Source organism: Stegostoma tigrinum, chromosome 47 (assembly GCF_030684315.1).
Source record: "Stegostoma tigrinum isolate sSteTig4 chromosome 47, sSteTig4.hap1, whole genome shotgun sequence".
Lineage (NCBI taxonomy): Eukaryota > Metazoa > Chordata > Chondrichthyes > Orectolobiformes > Stegostomatidae > Stegostoma > Stegostoma tigrinum.
This window is the reverse complement of record NC_081400.1, coordinates 2,854,269-2,879,515: the sequence shown is the minus strand read 5'-3', so window position 1 is coordinate 2,879,515 and position 25,247 is coordinate 2,854,269. Positions and strand designations below refer to the sequence as shown.

The 25,247-nt window shown below is 51.1% G+C and overlaps 1 protein-coding gene across 1 annotated transcript in view; it reads right to left on the bottom strand.

Moving 5' to 3' along the window:
- Positions 1 to 25,247, bottom strand: part of LOC125449734 (thrombospondin type-1 domain-containing protein 4-like) — an 85,771-nt gene that overhangs the window by 45,511 nt on the left and 15,013 nt on the right. The window contains exons 2-3 of the mRNA XM_059642973.1: positions 6,661 to 6,823; positions 1,910 to 1,982 (exon numbers count right to left, since the gene is read on the bottom strand). Of these exons, the coding sequence (XP_059498956.1) occupies positions 1,910 to 1,982; positions 6,661 to 6,689 (102 nt within the window). The 5' untranslated portion in view covers positions 6,690 to 6,823. The remainder of the gene's footprint in view (positions 1 to 1,909; positions 1,983 to 6,660; positions 6,824 to 25,247) is intronic.

Here is a 25,247-nt window from a genome sequence, read left to right as displayed (position 1 = left end):
AGCTCCTAGCTTTCTTACTTTCAGTTCATTCAGTCTCAACATCATGGCTGCAACTTTTCCTGTAGTCAATTTATCCTTAAATAATTTGACGCATGATGCCTCCTGTGGTCAAACAGCCTGCTGAAACTCGCTGTGCTGGCTTTCACTGGTCTGAGCCACCTGGGGGAATGCGAAAGCTTCTCCACCCCAACTGTGATCCATCGACTGTCCCAACCTAACCAATTCCCCTGCACACCCCTCCCACTTCCCCACTGACGTTGGACTTCACAGCCGAGCAGCCCAAACTTTGGAGGGCCAGGCACAGAGAATGCCTTAGGGCACTGGTGGCCGGGGCTAGCGTGACTGAGGGAGGTGTAGGAGGAGAGTAAGGACATAGGGACTAGTGAACTGGTTGCAAACACAAGGTGTGTCTGCCAAATTTCACAAGACACTAACATTTTTACTGCCCCTGGGGTTTTGTGCATCTGAAGGCAAGGTCATAATTATCGCCTCATGGTGATAGACCTTCACTTGGCTGATCACTGCAGAGGCCGTCACCGCGAGTGACGGCTAAAATACTGACACTGAGTTTAGTTTGGGTTTATGGTCGGCACACTTGTGAAGGGTCTGATCCCATGCTGTGTGTGACTCTAGGACTATGACTCCGTTGAATGACTAGATACTTACCTACTCACTTAGCTTCGTTCACACGCCTTATTGGAAACGACGTTTCAGCTCCCTGTTCAAAAACAACTTTCTTACCCATGATAAAAAGAAACAACCTTCAGCGAACTGAAAACTGAAGACTATATTTCCACCCCTTCCAAAACTAGGTTTACATTTATCAAAAAAAATTCTGGTGTGAATTGTGGGTAACGTTGGCAAGACTAGCATTTTTCGCCTTGGTCCCTACTTGGACCTTGACCTGAGTGACTTGCCGTGGCTATTTCGGAGGACGGTTAAGAAGAAACCCCATTGCTGTGGAGTCTGGAGTCACGTGTAGATTGGTTAAGGACAGCAGACAGAGTCATAGAGGGGCACAGCACAGAAATAGATCCCGGGGGTGGCCACTTTCCTCTCCTCCCCTGACAGGGACACAACCAGAACACATAATTTTCACAACGGGTACTGTAGGTGTTTGTAACAGAATCAGCCAGTTGGATCTCATAGAATCTGAGATCCCTGATCGGGGACGTTAGTCTGGCCCAGTCAGGGAGCCCTGGCTGACATAGAAACAGGAGAGTCAGACATCCCATTCACTTCGACAGCTGGCTCTGAGGGAGCTGGATCAGTGCCAAGGACTGTCCACCTGTAAAAAAGGATTGACTTGGTGATGAGATATTGGCCTATCTGGAGTTATTTCAGGTCCCAAGTCTCCCTTCGACCAGTCGTTTATTCCTGATTTTTGACTGAATTCAAAGGCGAGCACCTGCCATGGTGGGATTCGAAAACAGGCCCCCTGAATTTGAGCCTGGGCTTCCAGATCGCAACTCCATTGGGCGTCACATCCTTCAATAACAAGAACATCACTCACTCTCTCTCTCACACACACTCTCCCCCCCACTCCCTCTTCCTCTCACTCCCTGTCCCTCTCTCCTTCACTCCCCCTCCCTCTCTCCTTCATTCCCCCTCCCCCTCACTCCCTCTTCCCCTCACTCCCTGTCCCCCTCTCCTTCACTCCCCCTCCCTCTCTCCTTCATTCCCCCTCCCCCTCGCTCCCTCTCCCCCTTGCTCCCTGTCCTTCTTCCCCCTCGCTGCCTTTCCCTCTTCCCCCTCACTCCCCCATCCCCTCACTCCCTCACCCGCTTCCTCCCTGGTTTCCAGTTGCCAGTGCAGTATTCCTTGCTGTTGACTTCAGTTTTGGGAGAGAGTGGGTAGGAGAGTCCCTCGCTAAGGATGCCAGTCAGGAGATGCAGCAAGAGTGACTCACCTTCCTGTGTGTATATGAGCACTGAAGGATGGTCAAGAGGTGGAATCCAACAAACAGAGACGTCCAGGAAAGCCTTGAAAGGAATTAGGAAGTCACGTTAATGCAGGTGTCCACTGTAACAATAGCTGACACTCCATATGGAGATCCTCATTGCTTCCGGACACACCCAGTGAAACACTTTGGAACACAGATCCTCAGGCAGCAACGTTCAAACCCACGACCACTTCTGTCTCGAATGACAAGGGCAGTAGATACATGGGAACTCCACCCCTGCAAATTCCCCTCCGATCCACGCACCATCCCGAATGGGAAATATTTCGCCGTCCCTTTAGGGTCATGGGACAAAAATCTCGAAAGTCCCTCCCTGAGGGCACTGTGGGTGCTCCTACACCGTACCGACACTCCCAGCACTAACTGTCTGACAGTGCCCGCTCCCTCAGCACTGACCCTCCGACAGTGCCCGCTCCCTCAGCACTGACCCTCCAACAGTGCCCGCTCCCTCAGCACTGACCCTCCAACAGTGCCCGCTCCCTCAGCACTGACCCTCCAACAGTGCCCCCTCCCTCAGCCCTGACCCTCCGACAGTGCCCACTCCCTCAGCCCTGACCCTCTGACAGTTCGCACTCCCTCAGCACTGACCCCCCCAACAGTGCGTCACTCCCTCAGCCCTGACCCTCCGACAGTGCGGCGCTCCTTCAGCACCGACCCTCCGACAGTGCCCGCTCCCTCAGCACCGACCCTCTGACAGTGCCCGCTCCCTCAGCACTGACCCTCCGACAGTGCCCGCTCCCTCGGCACTGACCCTCTGACAGTGCCCGCTCCCTCAGCACTGACCCTCTGACAGTGCCCGCTCCCTCAGCACTGACCCTCCGACAGTGCCCACTCCCTCAGCCCTGAACCCTCCGACAGCGCCCGCTCCCTCAGCGCTGACCCTCTGACAGCGCCCACTCCGTCAGCACTGACCCTCCGACAGCGCCCGCTCCCTCAGCGCTGACCCTCTGACAGCGCCCGCTCCGTCAGCACTGACCCTCTGACAGCGCCCGCTCCCTCATGCCTGGCATTTTTAGCAGATGGTTAGCATTGGAAGGGCTATGCATACGTTGGCCACCCGTGACTGCCTGTCAGAAAACGATGGTGACACACCGTCAACATCTCGAACTGCTTCACCGTGAGTGGTTCGGATAACCTCGTCAGAGATGCAGCCACGAGTGGGACTGGAGTCACGTGTAGGCCCAGACTGCGTAAGAATGGCAAATTTCCCACCGTAAAGGGCATTAGTGAACTCGAACGTAACCAGATGGATTTTTTTTAAAATGACAATTAGGCAGTGCCAGGGTCACACTGTTCATTCTGACAAACCAGACAACATGTGACTCCAGACCCCAAGCTTTTAATTGCTTTCTGAAAAGGCCCAGGCTAGATATTTAGTTCAGGAGGCTGTTGGGGATGGGAAAGTGAGGGATCGAGTGAGAGAGCAAATGAGAGAGAGGTGGGGGGAGAGAGAGAGGGAGTGAGAGGGAGAAAATAAGAGATATGTGGAGTATGATTGCAGGAGGGAGGGAGAGACAGCTACGCATTGAGGAAGGGGAGATGGTTGTAGAGATACTAATCGATGTACTCTAAATGATGGCGTTGCCTCAGAAGATGGATTTCACAGAGCAGGGCGTTGCTAACACAGCGCAAAGCTCGACAAGATACTTTGCAGTGGAACCTTTTTGTCTGGGTTCCTAATTAATTGTAATTTAGACTCTTAACCGCCTAACAACATGACAAAAGGAACATTAATCTCCCAGCTCAATGGTTCAGCTCACTGCCAGAGGAGAGAGAGGCCTGTGTTAATCAAACTCCTTTCATCAACTCCACCGTAAGTGCAGCTTGGAGACATCAGAGAGGGGATTGTTTGATTAACCCGGTGGATGTTAGACTAAGGAAGGCACTAGAGGGCGAGGCAAGAGAATAGAGGGACACTGACAGTCAGTGCTGAGGGTGCGCTGCACAGTCGGAGGGTCAGTGCTGAGGGAGCGGGCACAGTCAGAGGGTCAGCGCTGAGCGAACAGGGACTGTCGGAGGGTCAGTGCTGAGGGAGCAGGGACTGTCGGAGGGTCAGCGCTGAGGGAACAGGGACTGTCGGAGGGTCAGCGCTGAGGGAGCGGGCACAGTCAGAGGGTCAGTGCTGAGGGAGCGGGCGCTGTTGGCGGGTCAGCGCTGAGGGAGCGGGCGCTGTTGGAAATGCCACCTTGCAGATGGGGCATTAAGCTGGGCTACCTATGAGGTGAGCACACAAAGATCCCACAGTTGCCACTATGAGAAGCAAATGAGGTCGTTGTGCTCAGTGTCATCAACCGACAACGTGGCCTGTACAATGAAAGAAGCACAAGGTGGGGCCTCTAAGCCCCATCGCTGACAGTGGGATCTTGCTGTGCGCGATTGCGGTCCCCACACTAGGACGTATCCACGGGGCTCCTGAAAACACTTCCTCGCCTGGTGTGTACGCCAGGCTCTGGGTCAGCCAGAGAGAAGTGGCACGAAAGCAATGCCTGCTGTGTACATTTTGGGCGTGACTGCCTCAGGCCTTTGCCAGAGCGTGTGTCCGAATGAGGCTGTGCGGTTGGGGTGGGTAACACTCAGAATCTAATAACTTGCCCAGTCTCTGGGGGGGTCAGTGAGAAAAGGTGGCAATCGTCGACATTGGCCGTTCTGTGGCCGCTGAGTCCGAATCTAAAAATAAACAACATTCTCCCGGACAACAACAGACTCTGAGTGGATTTGCTGCTCCTACGTTTGTGGATCATATCTCCCCATTGTTTATAGTTTCGGAATACATGTTGAATTTCTGCCAAATTCACTGTGTCTCCCTTCCCTTCCCCTCAGTGAACTGAGGCCCACTTTGGTCGGGCCTGGAACCCCACTGTCAAATCTAAACGCATCACAGAAAACTAAACCCTCTGAGGGCTAGTTCTGATTGGAAACGGCCTTAAACGCTGCACACGGTCAGACGTGAAGTTACCCATCCACACCCCTCTGGCGATAGCACAGACGGAGATCCAGATAGGCCTAAGGCTTGGAGACCAGGCCTAAAGCTCTGCTTGGGAGTGACGCCAATGTCCTGATCCAGCTATAAATCACCAGATGCCCCTCCATCCCAAATCTAAGGGATGTGGCCAGCCCTAACGGAGTTAGAGGGAACAGCGAAAAAGATCTCATCCCCTATCCCTCCTTGGGCGACAGGGACAGCACGGGGTTAGATACAGAGTAAAACTCTTAAAGTAAAAATGTTTTTCGAATCTTTTTAACCAGAAGTAAAATGGAAGTAACACTCTCTCTACTTTTTTTTAACCTGACAGTAAAGTTTCCTCAACACTGTTGTCATCAAACAATCCGAGGATCAGGATCTCAGCAGATATGACAGATAGGGAGGGGCTGGAGGGGGTGACAGAGATAGGGAGGGGGTGTAGGGGCTGGAGGGGGTGACAGAGATAGGGAGGGGATGTAGGGGGCTGGAGGGGGTGACAGAGATAGGGAGGGGGTGCAGGGGCTGGAGGGGGTGACAGAGATAGGGAGGGGATGGAGGGGGTGACAGAGATAGGGAGGGGGTGTAGGGGCTGGAGGGGGTGACAGAGATAGGGAGGGGGTGTAGGGGCTGGAGGGGGTGACAGAGATAGGGAGGGGGTGCAGGGGCTGGAGGGGGTGACAGAGATAGGGAGGGGATGGAGGGGGTGACAGAGATAGGGAGGGGGTGTAGGGGCTGGAGGGGGTGACAGAGATAGGGAGGGGGTGCAGGGGCTGGAGGGGGTGACAGAGATAGGGAGTGGGTGTAGGGGGCTGGAGGGGGTAACAGAGATAGGGATGAGGTGTAGGGGGCTGGAGGGGGTGACAGAGATAGGTAGGGGATGGAGGGGGTGACAGAGATAGGGAGGGGGTGTAGGGGGTTGGAGGGGGTGACAGAGATAGGGAGGGGGTGTAGGGAGCTGGAGGGGGTGACAGAGATAGGTAGGGGATGGAGGGGGTGACAGAGATAGGGAGGGGGCGTAGGGGGTTGGAGGGGGTGACAGAGATAGGGAGGGGGTGCAGGGGCTGGAGGGGGTGACAGAGATAGGGAGTGGGTGTAGGGGGCTGGAGGGGGTAACAGAGATAGGGATGAGGTGTAGGGGGCTGGAGGGGGTGACAGAGATAGGTAGGGGATGGAGGGGGTGACAGAGATAGGGAGGGGGTGTAGGGGATGGAGGGGGTGACAGAGATAGGGAGGGGGTGTAGGGGGTTGGAGGGGGTGACAGAGATAGGGAGGGGGTGTAGGGGGCTGGAGGGGGTGACAGAGATAGGGAGGGGGTGTAGGGGGTTGAAGGGGGTGACAGAGATAAGGAAGGGGTGTAGGGGGCTGGAGGAAGTGACAGAGATAGGAAGTGGGGGTGTGGGGCTGGGGGGTAACGGTGTAGGGGGCTGGACAAGGTGACAGAGGTAGGAAGGAGACTGGAGGGGGTGACAGATGGTGAGGTGTAGGGGGCTGGACGAGGTGACAGATAGGGAAGGGGGTTTGAGACCTTGAAAATTTCATGAGAAATATACATTTGGTTTGGCGGGGGGGGGAGATGGTTGAAGAGGTCGCGGTGGGAGGGGAAAGTGTGTGGAGTTTTGGGAGTGTAACAGGAATGAGAATGCTCTGGGTAGGGGCCGGTGGGAGACAAAACCAGAAGCCAGTTGGAAGGGCACAGGGACGTGATTAAAAACACTGTGCGGGGATAACGTTCTCTCACCTACTCATCCATCGTTGTCTGTCTCTCATAGTCCCACCGCAGTCAGTCCCAGAGGCTGCTGCCAGTTTCTTAGGTACACGGCCGCTCCCCTGTCTACATGTGGCTAGCCCAGAGTGAGCTTTACAGAGTTCTCAAAGGTCTGGCCCATACAACTCGACTGACCCTGAACTCAGAGAGAGAGAGACACACAGAGAGATCAGCTTGATCCGCATTGGTCTGTTTCCTTTATTTGTTAATCGTTTTGTTTGTTTAATCCAGTATTTTACCCTTGGGCTCGTCCGTAAAAGCTCGCACTCGGACCGTCTCCAATCTCCTGCCCCTGCCTTTTCCAGCTGCTGCCTCTGACCCGTAACTGCCCGATGAGCACATCACAGTCCCAGCTCTCAGCTGGTCTCCGTCTCAGTGGGGCGGATCACCGTCTGGGGGTCCTGCTCCTGAGCCCTGACTGGCACAGGCCGGACACAAAAGGCACATGCGTGGGCAATGGGGCAGGGTGAGGTGTTGGTAGGGGTGGTGGGTGGGCAACAGTCGTGAGAGACACACACACACACACACACGAGTGGAATACATACGGAGAGAAGCAAACAGACACAGAGACACACTCACAGACAGACAGAGACACACAGATATAGTCACAGACACATCCTTACACTTACAGACAAGACATGCGCACACTAACACAGACACTAACACACACTCAGACAGGAACTTACCGACACACAGATACTCACTGACACAATAACACAGACACTCACTTACACACGCAGGCACTCACTCACAAACTCAGGTACTCACTAATACACACAGACACTCACTTATGCACGTAGACACGAGCACCCTCGGACACTCACTAACACACAGGGACACTCACTATCACACAGGGACACTCACTAACACACAGGGACTCTCACTAACACACAGGGACTCTCACTAACACACAGGGACACTCGCTAACACACACAGACACTAACACACTCGGACTCTCACTAACACACAGGGACACTCACTAACACACAGGGACTCTCACTAACACACAGGGACACTCACTAACACACAGGGACTCTCACTAACACACAGGGACTCTCACTAACACACAGCGACTCTCACTAACACACAGGGACACTCGCTAACACACAGGGACACTCACTAACACACACAGACACTCACTAATACACAGGGACACTCACTAACACACAGGGACACTCACTAAAACACAGGGACACTCACTAACACACACAGACACTCACTAATACACAGGGACACTCACTAACACACAGAGGCTCTCACTAACACACAGGGACACTCGCTAACACACACAGACACTAACACACTCGGACTCTCACTAACACACAGCGACTCTCACTAACACTTAGGGACACTCACTAACACACAGGGACACTCACTAACACACAGGGAATCTCACTAACACACAGGGACTCTCCCTAACACACACAGGGACACTCACTAACACACAGGGACTCTCACTAACACACAGGGACTCTCACTAACACACTGGGACACTCACTAACACACAGGGACTCTCACTAACACACACGGACACTCACTAACACACAGGGACACTCACTAACACACAGGGACTCTCACTAACACACACAGACACTAACACACTCGGACACTCACTAACACACAGGGACTCTCACTAACACACAGACACTCACTAACACACAGGGACACTCACTAACACACACAGACACTCACTAACACACAGCGACTCTCACTAACACTCAGGGACACTCACTAACACACAGGGACACTCACTAACACACAGGGACACTCACTAACACACACAGGGACACTCACTAACACACAGGGACTCTCACTAACACACACAGGGACACTCACTAACACACAGGGACTCTCACTAACACACAGGGACACTCACTAACACACACAGACACTCACTAACACACAGCGACTCTCACTAACACTCAGGGACACTCACTAACACACAGGGACACTCACTAACACACAGGGACACTCACTAACACACAGGGAATCTCACTAACGCACAGGGACTCTCACTAACACTCACAGACACTAACACACTCGGACACTCACTAACACACAGGGACTCTCACTAACACACAGGGACACTCACTAACACACAGGGACACTCACTAACACACAGGGAATCTCACTAACACACAGGGACACTCACTAACACACTCGGACACTCACTAACACACAGGGACACTCACTAACACACTCGGACACTCACTAACACACAGGGACGCTCACTAACACACAGGGACACTCACTAACACACAGGGACACTCACTAACACACAGGGACTCTCCCTAACACACAGGGACTCTCACTAACACACAGGGACTCTCACTAACACACAGGGACACTCACTAATACACAGGGACACTCACTAACACACAGGGACTCTCACTAACACACAGGGACACTCACTAACACACAGGGACTCTCACTAACACACACAGGGACACTCACTAACACACAGGGACACTCACTGACACACAGGGACTCTCACTAACACACAGGGACTCTCACTAACGCACAGGGACGCTCACTAACAAACAGGGACTCTCACTAACACACAGGGACACTCACTAACAGACACAGGGACACTCCCTAACACACAGGGACACTCACTAACACACAGGGACACTCACTAACACACTGGGACTCTCACTAACACACACAGGGACACTCACTAACACACAGGGACTCTCACTAACACACAGGGACACTCACTAACACACAGGGACACTCACTAACACAAAGGGACTCTCACTAACACACAGGGACACTCACTAACACACAGGGACTCTCACTAACACACAGGGACACTCACTAACACACAGGGACACTCACTAACACACAGGGACTCTCACTAACACACAGGGACTCTCACTAACACACACAGGGACACTCACTAACACACAGGGACTCTCACTAACACACAGCAACACTCACTAACACACACGGACACTCACTAACACACACGGACACTCACTAACACACAGCGACACTCACTAACACACACGGACACTCACTAACACACAGGGACACTCACTAACACACTGGGACACTCACTAACACACAGGGACACTCACTAACACACACAGACACTAACACACTCGGACACTCACTAACACACAGGGACTCTCACTAACACACAGACACTCACTAACACACAGGGACACTCACTAACACACACAGACACTAACACACTCGGACACTCACTAACACACAGGGACACTCACTAACACACAGGGACACTCACTAACACACAGTGACTCTCACTAACACTCAGGGACACTCACTAACACACAGGGACTCTCACTAACACACAGGGACTCTCACTAACACTCAGGGACACTCACTAACACACAGGGACACTCACTAACACACAGGGACACTCACTAACACACAGTGACTCTCACTAACACTCAGGGACACTCACTAACACACAGGGACTCTCACTAACACACAGGGACTCTCACGAACACACAGGGAATCTCACTAACACACAGAGACACTCACTAACACACAGGGAATCTCACTAACACACAGGGACACTCACTAACACACACAGGGACACTCACTAACACACAGGGACACTCACTAACGCACAGGGACTCTCCCTAACACACAGGGACTCTCACTAACACACAGGGACACTCACTAACACACAGGGACACTCACTAACACAAAGGGACACTCACTAACACACAGGGACTCTCACTAACACACAGGGACTCTCACTAACACACAGGGACACTCACTAATACACAGGGACTCTCACTAACACACAGGGACTCTCACTAACACACAGGGACACTCACTAACACACACAGACACTAACACACTCGGACACTCACTAACACACAGGGACACTGACTAATACACAGGGACACTCACTAACACACAGGGACACTCACTAACACACACAGACACTAACACACTCGGACACTCACTAACACACAGGGACACTCACTAATACACAGGGACTCTCACTAACACACAGGGACACTCACTAATACACAGGGACACTCACTAACACACAGGGACACTCACTAACACACACAGACACTAACACACTCGGACACTCACTAACACACAGGGACTCTCACTAACACACAGGGACTCTCACTAACACAAAGGGACTCTCACTAACACACACAGACACTCACTAACACACACAGGGACTCTCACTAACACAAAGGGACTCTCACTAACACACTCGGACACTCACTAACACACAGGGACTCTCACTAACACACACAGGGACACTCACTAACACACAGGGACACTCACTAACACAAAGGGACTCTCACTAACACAAAGGGACTCTCACTAACACACAGGGACACTCACTAACACACAGGGACTCTCACTAACACACTGGGACACTCACTAACACACAGGGACACTCACTAACACACACAGACACTAACACACTCGGACACTCACTAACACACAGGGACTCTCACTAACACACTGGGACACTCACTAACACACAGGGACTCTCACTAACACACTGGGACACTCACTAACACACAGGGACACTCACTAACACACAGGGACACTCACTAACACACAGGGACTCTCACTAACACACAGGGACACTCACTAACACACAGGGACACTCACTAACACACAGGGACTCTCACTAACACACAGGGACACTCACTAACACACAGGGACACTCACTATCACACAGGGACACTCACTAACACAAAGGGACTCTCACTAACACACAGGGACTCTCACTAACACACAGGGACACTCACTAACACACAGGGACACTCACTAACACACAGGGACTCTCACTAACACACAGGGACACTCACTAACACACAGGGACACTCACTAACACACACAGACACTAACACACTCGGACACTCACTAACACACAGGGACTCTCACTAACACACAGGGACACTCACTAACACACAGGGACTCTCACTAACACACAGGGACACTCACTAACACACACAGACACTAACACACTCGGACACTCACTAACACAAAGGGACTCTCACTAACACACAGGGACTCTCACTAACGCACAGGGACGCTCACTAACACACAGGGACACTCACTAACACACACAGGGACACTCACTAACGCACAGGGACACTCACTAACACACAGGGACACTCACTAACACACAGGGACACTCACTAACACACAGGGACTCTCACTAACACACAGGGACTCTCACTAACGCACAGGGACGCTCACTAACACACAGGGACACTCAGTAACACACAGGGACTCTCACTAACGCACAGGGACACTCACTAACACACAGGGACTCTCACTAACACACAGGGACACTCACTAACACACAGGGACACTCACTAACACACAGGGACTCTCACTAACGCACAGGGACGCTCACTAACACACAGGGACTCTCACTAACACACTCGGACACTCACTAACACACAGGGACACTCACTAACACACAGGGACTCTCACTAACACACAGGGACACTCACTAACACACAGGGACTCTCACTAACACACAGGGACTCTCACTAACACACAGGGACACTCACTAACACACAGGGACTCTCACTAACGCACAGGGACGCTCACTAACACACAGGGACTCTCACTAACACACTCGGACACTCACTAACACACACAGGGACACTCACTAACAGACACAGGGACACTCACTAACACACAGGGACTCTCACTAACACACTGGGACACTCACTAACACACAGGGACTCTCACTAACACACAGCGACACTCACTAACACACTGGGACTCTCACTAACACACAGGGACACTCACTAACACACAGGGACACTCACTAACACACTGGGACTCTCACTAACACACAGCGACACTCACTAACACACAGGGACTCTCACTAACACACAGACATTCACTAACACACAGGGACACTCACTAACACACACAGACACTCACTAACACACAGCGACTCTCACTAACACTCAGGGACACTCACTAACACACAGGGACACTCACTAACACACACCGACACTCACTAATACACAGGGACACTCACTAACACACAGAGGCTCTCACTAACACACAGGGACACTCGCTAACACACACAGACACTAACACACTCGGACTCTCACTAACACACAGGGACACTCACTAACACACAGGGACACTCACTAACACACAGGGACGCTCACTAACACACAGGGACTCTCACTAACACACAGGGACTCTCACTAACACACAGGGACACTCACTAACACACAGGGACACTCACTAACGCACAGGGACACTCACTAACACACAGGGACACTCACTAACACACAGGGACTCTCACTAACACACAGGGACTCTCACTAACGCACAGGGACGCTCACTAACACACAGGGACACTCAGTAACACACAGGGACTCTCACTAACGCACAGGGACACTCACTAACACACAGGGACTCTCACTAACACACAGGGACACTCACTAACACACAGGGACACTCACTAACACACAGGGACTCTCACTAACGCACAGGGACGCTCACTAACACACAGGGACTCTCACTAACACACTCGGACACTCACTAACACACAGGGACACTCACTAACACACAGGGACTCTCACTAACACACAGGGACACTCACTAACACACAGGGACTCTCACTAACACACAGGGACTCTCACTAACACACAGGGACACTCACTAACACACAGGGACTCTCACTAACGCACAGGGACGCTCACTAACACACAGGGACTCTCACTAACACACAGGGACACTCACTAACACACACAGGGACACTCACTAACAGACACAGGGACACTCACTAACACACAGGGACTCTCACTAACACACTGGGACACTCACTAACACACAGGGACTCTCACTAACACACAGCGACACTCACTAACACACTGGGACTCTCACTAACACACAGGGACACTCACTAACACACAGGGACACTCACTAACACACAGGGACACTCACTAACACACTGGGACTCTCACTAACACACAGCGACACTCACTAACACACAGGGACTCTCACTAACACACAGACATTCACTAACACACAGGGACACTCACTAACACACACAGACACTCACTAACACACAGCGACTCTCACTAACACTCAGGGACACTCACTAACACACAGGGACACTCACTAACACACACCGACACTCACTAATACACAGGGACACTCACTAACACACAGAGGCTCTCACTAACACACAGGGACACTCGCTAACACACACAGACACTAACACACTCGGACTCTCACTAACACACAGGGACACTCACTAACACACAGGGACGCTCACTAACACACAGGGACTCTCACTAACACACAGGGACTCTCACTAACACACAGGGACACTCACTAACACACAGGGACTCTCACTAACACACAGGGACACTCACTAACACACAGGGACACTCACTAACACACAGGGACTCTCACTAACACACAGGGACGCTCACTAACGCACAGGGACGCTCACTAACACACAGGGACTCTCACTAACACACAGGGACACTCACTAACACACAGGGACTCTCACTAACACACTCGGACACTCACTAACACACTGGGACTCTCACTAACACACAGGGACACTCACTAACACACACGGACACTCACTAACACACAGGGACACTCACTAACACACAGGGACTCTCACTAACACACACAGACACTAACACACTCGGACACTCACTAACACACACGGACTCTCACTAACACACAGACACTCACTAACACACAGGGACACTCACTAACACACACAGACACTCACTAACACACAGCGACTCTCACTAACACTCAGGGACACTCACTAACACACAGGGACACTCACTAACACACAGGGACTCTCACTAACACACTGGGACACTCACTAACACACAGGGACTCTCACTAACACACAGGGACTCTCACTAACACACTGGGACACTCACTAATACACAGGGGCACTCACTAACACACAGGGACACTCACTAACACACACAGACACTAACACACTCGGACACTCACTAACACACAGGGACACTCACTAACACTCACAGACACTAACACACTCGGACACTCCCTAACACACAGGGACACTCACTAATACACAGGGACTCTCACTAACACACTCGGACACTCACTAACACACACAGGGACACTCACTAACAGACACAGGGACACTCACTAACACACCGGGACTCTCACTAACACACAGGGACTCTCACTAACACACAGCGACTCTCACTAACACACAGGGACACTCACTAACACACAGGGACACTCACTAACACACAGCGACTCTCACTAACACACAGGGACACTCACTAACACACAGGGACACTCACTAACACACAGGGACTCTCACTAAAACACAGGGACACTCACTAACACACAGGGACTCTCACTAACACACAGGGACTCTCACTAACACACAGCGACTCTCACTAACACACAGGGACACTCACTAAAACACAGGGACACTCACTAACACACACAGACACTCACTAATACACAGGGACACTCACTAACACACAGAGGCTCTCACTAACACACAGGGACACTCGCTAACACACACAGACACTAACACACTCGGACTCTCACTAACACACAGGGACACTCACTAACACTCAGGGACACTCACTAACGCACAGGGACTCTCACTAACACACAGGGACACTCACTAACACTCAGGGACACTCACTAACACTCAGGGACACTCACTAACACACAGGGACACTCACTAATACACAGGGACACTCACTAACACACAGGGACACTCACTAACACACTGGGACACTCACTAATACACAGGGACACTCACTAACACACAGGGACACTCACTAACACACTGGGACACTCACTAACACACAGGGACGCTCACTAACACACACAGGGACACTCACGAACACACAGGGACTCTCACTAACACACACAGACACTAACACACTCGGACACTCACTAACACACAGGGACTCTCACTAACACACTCGGACACTCACTAACACACAGGGACTCTCACTAACACACTCGGACACTCACTAACACACAGGGACTCTCACTAACACTCAGGGACACTCACTAACACACAGGGACTCTCACTAGCACACACAGACACTCACTAACACACTGGGACTCTCACTAACACACACAGACACTAACACACTCGGACACTCACTAACACACAGGGACACTCACTAACACACAGGGACTCTCACTAACACACACAGACACTCACTAACACACAGGGACACTCGCTAACACACACAGACACTAACACACTCGGACACTCACTAACACACAGGGACACTCACTAACACACAGGGACTCTCACTAACACACAGGGACTCTCACTAACACACACGGACTCTCACTAACACACAGGGACACTCACTAACACACAGGGACTCTCACTAACACACAGGGACACTCACTAACACACTGGGACTCTCACTAACACACAGGGACACTCACTAACACACAGCGACACTCACTAACACACAGGGACACTCACTAACACAAAGGGACTCTCACTAACACACAGGGACTCTCACTAACACACAGGGACACTCACTAACACACACGGACACTCACTAACACACAGGGACACTCACTAACACACAGGGGCTCTCACTAACACACACAGACACTAACACACTCGGACACTCACTAACACACAGGGACTCTCACTAACACACAGACACTCACTAACACACAGGGACACTCACTAACACACACAGACACTCACTAACACACAGCGACTCTCACTAACACACAGGGACACTCACTAACACACAGGGACACTCACTAACACACAGGGAATCTCACTAACACACAGGGAATCTCACTAACACACAGGGACTCTCCCTAACACACAGGGACTCTCACTAACACACACAGGGACACTCACTAACACACAGGGACTCTCACTAACACACACAGGGACACTCACTAACACACAGGGACTCTCACTAACACACACGGACACTCACTAACACACAGGGACACTCACTAACACACAGGGACTCTCACTAACACACACAGACACTAACACACTCGGACACTCACTAACACACAGGGACTCTCACTAACACACACAGACACTAACACACTCGGACACTCACTAACACACAGGGACTCTCACTAACACACAGACACTCACTAACACACAGGGACACTCACTAACACACACAGACACTCACTAACACACAGCGACTCTCACTAACACTCAGGGACACTCACTAACACTCAGGGACACTCACTAACACACAGGGACACTCACTAACACACAGGGAATCTCACTAACACACAGGGACTCTCCCTAACACACAGGGACTCTCACTAACACACACACGGACACTCACTAACACACAGGGACTCTCACTAACACACTCGGACACTCACTAACACACACAGGGACACTCACTAACAGACACAGGGACACTCACTAACACACAGGGGCTCTCACTAACACACAGGGACACTCACTAACACACAGGGGCTCTCACTAACACACAGGGACACTCACTAACACACTGGGACTCTCACTAACACACAGGGACTCTCACTAACACACAGGGACACTCACTAACACACAGGGACTCTCACTAACACACTGGGACACTCACTAATACACAGGGGCACTCACTAACACACAGGGACACTCACTAACACACACAGACACTAACACACTCGGACACTCACTAACACACAGGGACACTCACTAACACACAGGGACACTCACTAACACTCACAGACACTAACACACTCGGACACTCACTAACACACAGGGACACTCACTAACACTCAGGGACACTCACTAACGCACAGGGACTCTCACTAACACACAGGGACACTCACTAACACACACAGACACTAACACACTCGGACTCTCACTAACACACAGGGACACTCACTAACACTCAGGGACACTCACTAACGCACAGGGACACTCACTAACACTCAGGGACACTCACTAACACTCAGGGACACTCACTAACACACAGGGACACTCACTAATACACAGGGACACTCACTAACACACAGGGACACTCACTAACACACTGGGACACTCACTAATACACAGGGACACTCACTAACACACAGGGACACTCACTAACACACTGGGACACTCACTAACACACAGGGACGCTCACTAACACACACAGGGACACTCACGAACACACAGGGACTCTCACTAACACACACAGACACTAACACACTCGGACACTCACTAACACACAGGGACTCTCACTAACACACTCGGACACTCACTAACACACAGGGACTCTCACTAACACACTCGGACACTCACTAACACACAGGGACTCTCACTAACACTCAGGGACACTCACTAACACACAGGGACTCTCACTAACACACACAGACACTCACTAACACACTGGGACTCTCACTAACACACACAGACACTAACACACTCGGACACTCACTAACACACAGGGACACTCACTAACACACAGGGACTCTCACTAACACACACAGACACTCACTAACACACAGGGACACTCGCTAACACACACAGACACTAACACACTCGGACACTCACTAACACACAGGGACACTCACTAACACACAGGGACTCTCACTAACACACAGGGACTCTCACTAACACACACGGACTCTCACTAACACACAGGGACACTCACTAACACACAGGGACTCTCACTAACACACAGGGACACTCACTAACACACTGGGACTCTCACTAACACACAGGGACACTCACTAACACACAGCGACACTCACTAACACACAGGGACACTCACTAACACAAAGGGACTCTCACTAACACACAGGGACTCTCACTAACACACAGGGACACTCACTAACACACACGGACACTCACTAACACACAGGGACACTCACTAACACACAGGGGCTCTCACTAACACACACAGACACTAACACACTCGGACACTCACTAACACACAGGGACTCTCACTAACACACAGACACTCACTAACACACAGGGACACTCACTAACACACACAGACACTCACTAACACACAGCGACTCTCACTAACACACAGGGACACTCACTAACACACAGGGACACTCACTAACACACAGGGAATCTCACTAACACACAGGGAATCTCACTAACACACAGGGACTCTCACTAACACACACAGGGACACTCACTAACACACAGGGACTCTCACTAACACACACAGGGACACTCACTAACACACAGGGACTCTCACTAACACACACGGACACTCACTAACACACAGGGACACTCACTAACACACAGGGACTCTCACTAACACACACAGACACTAACACACTCGGACACTCACTAACACACAGGGACTCTCACTAACACACACAGACACTAACACACTCGGACACTCACTAACACACAGGGACTCTCACTAACACACAGACACTCACTAACACACAGGGACACTCACTAACACACACAGACACTCACTAACACACAGCGACTCTCACTAACACTCAGGGACACTCACTAACACTCAGGGACACTCACTAACACACAGGGACACTCACTAACACACAGGGAATCTCACTAACACACAGGGACTCTCCCTAACACACAGGGACTCTCACTAACACACACACGGACACTCACTAACACACAGGGACTCTCACTAACACACTCGGACACTCACTAACACACACAGGGACACTCACTAACAGACACAGGGACACTCACTAACACACAGGGGCTCTCACTAACACACAGGGACACTCACTAACACACAGGGGCTCTCACTAACACACAGGGACACTCACTAACACACTGGGACTCTCACTAACACACAGGGACTCTCACTAACACACAGGGACACTCACTAACACACAGGGACTCTCACTAACACACTGGGACACTCACTAATACACAGGGGCACTCACTAACACACAGGGACACTCACTAACACACACAGACACTAACACACTCGGACACTCACTAACACACAGGGACACTCACTAACACACAGGGACACTCACTAACACTCACAGACACTAACACACTCGGACACTCACTAACACACAGGGACACTCACTAATACACAGGGACACTCACTAACACACAGGGACTCTCACTAACACACAGGGACACTCACTAACACTCACAGACACTAACACACTCGGACACTCACTAACACACAGGGACACTCACTAATACACTGGGACACTCACTAATACACAGGGACACTCACTAACACACAGGGACACTCACTAACACACAGGGACTCTCACTAACGCACAGGGACTCTCACTAACACACAGGGACACTCACTATCACACAGGGACTCTCACTAACGCACAGGGACTCTCACTAACACACAGGGACACTCACTAACACACAGGGACTCTCACTAACGCACAGGGACTCTCACTAACACACAGGGACACTCACTATCACACAGGGACTCTCACTAACACACAGGGACTGTCACTAACGCACAGGGACGCTCACTAACACACAGGGACACTCACTAACACACAGGGACACTCACTAACACACAGGGACTCTCACTAACACACACAGACACTAACACACTCGGACACTCACTAACACACAGGGACTCTCACTAACACACAGACACTCACTAACACACAGGGACACTCACTAACACACAGGGACTCTCACTAACGCACAGGGACTCTCACTAACACACAGGGACACTCACTATCACACAGGGACTCTCACTAACACACAGGGACTGTCACTAACGCACAGGGACGCTCACTAACACACAGGGACACTCACTAACACACAGGGACACTCACTAACACACAGGGACTCTCACTAACACACACAGACACTAACACACTCGGACACTCACTAACACACAGGGACTCTCACTAACACACAGACACTCACTAACACACAGGGACACTCACTAACACACACAGACACTAACACACTCGGACACTCACTAACAGACAGGGACACTCACTAACACACTCGGACACTCACTAACACACAGGGACTCTCACTAACACAAAGGGACTCTCACTAACACACAGGGACACTCACTAACACACAGGGACACTCACTAACACACAGGGACTCTCACTAACACACAGGGACACTCACTAACACAAAGGGACTCTCACTAACACACAGGGACTCTCACTAACACACAGGGACACTCACTAACTCACAGGGACTCTCACTAACACACAGGGACACTCACTAACACTCACAGACACTAACACATTCGGACACTCACTAACACACAGGGACTCTCACTAACACACAGGGACACTCACTAACACAAAGGGACTCTCACTAACACACAGGGACACTCACTAACACACAGGGACACTCACTAACACACAGGGACACTCACTAACACACAGGGACTCTCACTAACGCACAGGGACGCTCACTAACACACAGGGACTCTCACTAACACACTCGGACACTCACTAACACACAGGGACACTCACTAACACACAGGGACTCTCACTAACACACAGGGACACTCACTAACACACAGGGACTCTCACTAACACACAGGGACTCTCACTAACACACAGGGACACTCACTAACACACAGGGACTCTCACTAACGCACAGGGACGCTCACTAACACACAGGGACTCTCACTAACACACAGGGACACTCACTAACACACACAGGGACACTCACTAACAGACACAGGGACACTCACTAACACACAGGGACTCTCACTAACACACTGGGACACTCACTAACACACAGGGACTCTCACTAACACACAGCGACACTCACTAACACACTGGGACTCTCACTAACACACAGGGACACTCACTAACACACAGGGACACTCACTAACACACAGGGACACTCACTAACACACTGGGACTCTCACTAACACACAGCGACACTCACTAACACACAGGGACTCTCACTAACACACAGACATTCACTAACACACAGGGACACTCACTAACACACACAGACACTCACTAACACACAGCGACTCTCACTAACACTCAGGGACACTCACTAACACACAGGGACACTCACTAACACACACCGACACTCACTAATACACAGGGACACTCACTAACACACAGAGGCTCTCACTAACACACAGGGACACTCGCTAACACACACAGACACTAACACACTCGGACTCTCACTAACACACAGGGACACTCACTAACACACAGGGACGCTCACTAACACACAGGGACTCTCACTAACACACAGGGACTCTCACTAACACACAGGGACACTCACTAACACACAGGGACTCTCACTAACACACAGGGACACTCACTAACACACAGGGACACTCACTAACACACAGGGACTCTCACTAACACACAGGGACGCTCACTAACGCACAGGGACGCTCACTAACACACAGGGACTCTCACTAACACACAGGGACACTCACTAACACACAGGGACTCTCACTAACACACTCGGACACTCACTAACACACTGGGACTCTCACTAACACACAGGGACACTCACTAACACACACGGACACTCACTAACACACAGGGACACTCACTAACACACAGGGACTCTCACTAACACACACAGACACTAACACACTCGGACACTCACTAACACACACGGACTCTCACTAACACACAGACACTCACTAACACACAGGGACACTCACTAACACACACAGACACTCACTAACACACAGCGACTCTCACTAACACTCAGGGACACTCACTAACACACAGGGACACTCACTAACACACAGGGACTCTCACTAACACACTGGGACACTCACTAACACACAGGGACTCTCACTAACACACAGGGACTCTCACTAACACACTGGGACACTCACTAATACACAGGGGCACTCACTAACACACAGGGACACTCACTAACACACACAGACACTAACACACTCGGACACTCACTAACACACAGGGACACTCACTAACACTCACAGACACTAACACACTCGGACACTCCCTAACACACAGGGACACTCACTAATACACAGGGACTCTCACTAACACACTCGGACACTCACTAACACACACAGGGACACTCACTAACAGACACAGGGACACTCACTAACACACCGGGACTCTCACTAACACACAGGGACTCTCACTAACACACAGCGACTCTCACTAACACACAGGGACACTCACTAACACACAGGGACACTCACTAACACACAGCGACTCTCACTAACACACAGGGACACTCACTAACACACAGGGACACTCACTAACACACAGGGACTCTCACTAAAACACAGGGACACTCACTAACACACAGGGACTCTCACTAACACACAGGGACTCTCACTAACACACAGCGACTCTCACTAACACACAGGGACACTCACTAAAACACAGGGACACTCACTAACACACACAGACACTCACTAATACACAGGGACACTCACTAACACACAGAGGCTCTCACTAACACACAGGGACACTCGCTAACACACACAGACACTAACACACTCGGACTCTCACTAACACACAGGGACACTCACTAACACTCAGGGACACTCACTAACGCACAGGGACTCTCACTAACACACAGGGACACTCACTAACACTCAGGGACACTCACTAACACTCAGGGACACTCACTAACACACAGGGACACTCACTAATACACAGGGACACTCACTAACACACAGGGACACTCACTAACACACTGGGACACTCACTAATACACAGGGACACTCACTAACACACAGGGACACTCACTAACACACTGGGACACTCACTAACACACAGGGACGCTCACTAACACACACAGGGACACTCACGAACACACAGGGACTCTCACTAACACACACAGACACTAACACACTCGGACACTCACTAACACACAGGGACTCTCACTAACACACTCGGACACTCACTAACACACAGGGACTCTCACTAACACACTCGGACACTCACTAACACACAGGGACTCTCACTAACACTCAGGGACACTCACTAACACACAGGGACTCTCACTAGCACACACAGACACTCACTAACACACTGGGACTCTCACTAACACACACAGACACTAACACACTCGGACACTCACTAACACACAGGGACACTCACTAACACACAGGGACTCTCACTAACACACACAGACACTCACTAACACACAGGGACACTCGCTAACACACACAGACACTAACACACTCGGACACTCACTAACACACAGGGACACTCACTAACACACAGGGACTCTCACTAACACACAGGGACTCTCACTAACACACACGGACTCTCACTAACACACAGGGACACTCACTAACACACAGGGACTCTCACTAACACACAGGGACACTCACTAACACACTGGGACTCTCACTAACACACAGGGACACTCACTAACACACAGCGACACTCACTAACACACAGGGACACTCACTAACACAAAGGGACTCTCACTAACACACAGGGACTCTCACTAACACACAGGGACACTCACTAACACACACGGACACTCACTAACACACAGGGACACTCACTAACACACAGGGGCTCTCACTAACACACACAGACACTAACACACTCGGACACTCACTAACACACAGGGACTCTCACTAACACACAGACACTCACTAACACACAGGGACACTCACTAACACACACAGACACTCACTAACACACAGCGACTCTCACTAACACACAGGGACACTCACTAACACACAGGGACACTCACTAACACACAGGGAATCTCACTAACACACAGGGAATCTCACTAACACACAGGGACTCTCCCTAACACACAGGGACTCTCACTAACACACACAGGGACACTCACTAACACACAGGGACTCTCACTAACACACACAGGGACACTCACTAACACACAGGGACTCTCACTAACACACACGGACACTCACTAACACACAGGGACACTCACTAACACACAGGGACTCTCACTAACACACACAGACACTAACACACTCGGACACTCACTAACACACAGGGACTCTCACTAACACACACAGACACTAACACACTCGGACACTCACTAACACACAGGGACTCTCACTAACACACAGACACTCACTAACACACAGGGACACTCACTAACACACACAGACACTCACTAACACACAGCGACTCTCACTAACACTCAGGGACACTCACTAACACTCAGGGACACTCACTAACACACAGGGACACTCACTAACACACAGGGAATCTCACTAACACACAGGGACTCTCCCTAACACACAGGGACTCTCACTAACACACACACGGACACTCACTAACACACAGGGACTCTCACTAACACACTCGGACACTCACTAACACACACAGGGACACTCACTAACAGACACAGGGACACTCACTAACACACAGGGGCTCTCACTAACACACAGGGACACTCACTAACACACAGGGGCTCTCACTAACACACAGGGACACTCACTAACACACTGGGACTCTCACTAACACACAGGGACTCTCACTAACACACAGGGACACTCACTAACACACAGGGACTCTCACTAACACACTGGGACACTCACTAATACACAGGGGCACTCACTAACACACAGGGACACTCACTAACACACACAGACACTAACACACTCGGACACTCACTAACACACAGGGACACTCACTAACACACAGGGACACTCACTAACACTCACAGACAC